At 31.7% G+C, this 2,694-nt stretch overlaps 1 protein-coding gene across 1 annotated transcript; it reads left to right on the forward strand.

Annotated features, from left to right (window-relative positions):
• Positions 1-1,074: 1,074 nt before the first annotated feature.
• LOC132030874 (ethylene-responsive transcription factor ERF017) lies at positions 1,075-2,395 on the forward strand. Its single transcript, XM_059420640.1, has one exon. The coding sequence runs from the start codon at positions 1,467-1,469 to the stop codon at positions 2,112-2,114; it is 648 nt and encodes a 215-aa protein (XP_059276623.1). The 5' UTR covers positions 1,075-1,466; the 3' UTR covers positions 2,115-2,395.
• Positions 2,396-2,694: the final 299 nt, after the last annotated feature.

Raw genomic sequence — 2,694 nt, forward strand, 5'->3', positions numbered from 1 at the left:
TTTTAGGGAAAAATAAGCTTTGATCAAACAAGCTATAAACTGAAATGCTTCTGTAATATTTTCTTCTTACTTACTTACCAAACACTAGAAAATAGGGATAAGACACTATTGCCCCTTGAACTTTGGCCGTAGTTACTACGACACTCCTTACCTTTTCAGGGATCCTATTACCCCCTGAAATTTTTTAAAATGGAATAGTTACCACCCTAAAACTGGATATCTACTCCCTAATGGAAGGGTGACATACACTCTACTTGCCACATGTATATTTATTTGTTTTCTATTTTTTTAATTCTTTCGCTTACGTGGCAATTTTTTAAAAAAATTGAAAAACTGAATTTTCTTTAAAAAGGAAATGAAAAAAGGATATTTAAAAAAAAAAACTAAAAATTTTGATTTTTTTAAAATCCGTTTTTCTTTAAAAAAAATAATAATCTAAAACATGGATATTTTCTTAAATATGGAAACTGTTTTTTTTTTTAAATGTATTAAAAAATCTAGATTTTCCTGATTTCATTTTTTTAGGACACTTTTATTTTTCAAATAAAATCTGGATTATTTAAAACAAATGGAATTTTTTTTCTTGTCAAAATGTAAAAAATTGAATTTTTATAATAATTTAGAAAACTAATTATTTTTTAAAATGTGGAAAACTCGTTTTTAAAACTAAATCTGGAAAGCTAGATTTTTTTTCATATATAGAAAAAAATAATCAGTTTTCCACATTAAAAAAAAATCAGTTTAGCAAAAAAACTTTAAGCTTCAATGATAATTAATTAGGTAAAATTAAATGTGAACTACCCAATTAAAAAATGATACATATAAGATTTTATGCTTCTCACTCTTTCTAAAATACACTCTCCTTATCATCTTCCTTAAATACTTTGCCATCTTCCACGACACAACCAAGTATTATTATCCACACGAGTAATTTAAATCACACGTGGTCCTCCATTCTTCTTTCTTCTTTCTCTTGTTCTAAAATACCTCCACCGCGTAGTCTACAACACGGCCCGTTGACCCACAGTCTCACTCTCCACTCTACCATACATATATATAGAGCCGCCAATTCCATTTTTTAACAACAACCCACATTCCAATTCATCACTCACAACACAATTGCACAAAAATCTTGAATCTCTTCACAAAAACAAAAATCACTAAAATCTTGAATTTATTCATCCCAAAAAAAAAAAACACTATAGAGCTTCCAATTCCAAATTCTAGCAACTACCCAGATTCCAATTCATCAACCCCAATACAATTTCACAAGAATCTTGAATTTTTTCGCCAAAAAAAAATTTCACTAAAATCTTGAATTTTTTCACCCAAAAAAAAAAAAGACACGATAGAGCTGCCAACTCCAATTTCTAAGAACAACCCAGATTCTAATTCTTCAATCACAATTCAATTCCACAAAAATCTTGAATTTTTCACCCAAAAATAAAATATATTTTTAATAAACAATGGTGAAACCCAATAAAAAAGATATGTCTGAATGTTCACCTTCGTCGTCGTCGTCGTCATCGTATAGAGGAGTAAGAAAGAGGAAATGGGGAAAATGGGTTTCAGAAGTTAGATTACCAAACAGTAGAGAAAGAATTTGGTTGGGTTCTTATGATACACCAGAAAAAGCTGCAAGGGCATTTGATGCAGCACTTTTTTGTTTAAGGGGTAAAAGTGCAAATTTTAATTTTCCAGAAAATCCGCCAGAAATAGTCAACGGACAGTCAATGACACGTTCGGAGATACAAGCTGCGGCGGCCCGGTTCGCGAATATGGATTCGGATCCACGTGTCAACCCGAGAGAGCATTCGGATCATTCATCGTCGTCCTCTGAAATGTTTCGAGCAGAGTCGCCATCTGTTTCTGTTTCTGACAGGATGGAAAGTGAAAAGACTGAAATGACCCTGGATAATGGATTTATGGACATGTTTAATTCGATGGGGACAGCTAATGACATGTCCAATTTTGGAATTTTTCCGGGTTTTGATGATTTATCTAGTGAATTTTGTGTACCACCACCAATGCCTAATTTGGAATCAGAAGAAGAGAACTATCTCAACTATGATGGTTTTCAATCACAAGGGTCTTCATTTCTTTGGAATTTTTGAAGATAGAAGTGTTGACTATATTCACAGGGATTAATATAAAATTAGGAAAGGTTCAGATACAATAATAACATACTCAGTATAATCTCACAAGGAAAGGTTGAGATGGTAACAATAATTATTGAGTAGCATTTAAGGGAGCTTAAATTTGAATTGTAAACTTTAGTTGTTGATTTGTAGACAATTCTAGACATTTTTTTGGTTGCTAGAATTGCTACCACATGTGATTCTATACTTAGGAGGATATACTCTTCTTCTGCCACTGAAAATTTTGTTCCCTATAAGACCCATGTGTTGTTTTTGGTTCAATTTACTCTACTGCAAATTAAGCAACGTGTTCAAGATTTTCCTTTCCGCCCTTCCCTATATAAGGTTAACTATAATAAACTTATAATCTGTTTAGCCAAGCTTTCAAAATTTATTTAAATGTGATCCGATCCTTATTCATATACAGTACGGCTATCTATAATAACTTTAACGTCATTCGATCCTTATTCAGACTCGATAGCAAGAACTTAATACACCAGACTATCTGTTTTTTTTTTTTTGTTTTGTTTTGTTTTAGTAATACTTGTCAAGGATG

The sequence above is a fragment of the Lycium ferocissimum genome, chromosome 9 (genome assembly GCF_029784015.1).
Source record: "Lycium ferocissimum isolate CSIRO_LF1 chromosome 9, AGI_CSIRO_Lferr_CH_V1, whole genome shotgun sequence".
In the NCBI taxonomy this organism is placed as follows: domain Eukaryota; kingdom Viridiplantae; phylum Streptophyta; class Magnoliopsida; order Solanales; family Solanaceae; genus Lycium; species Lycium ferocissimum.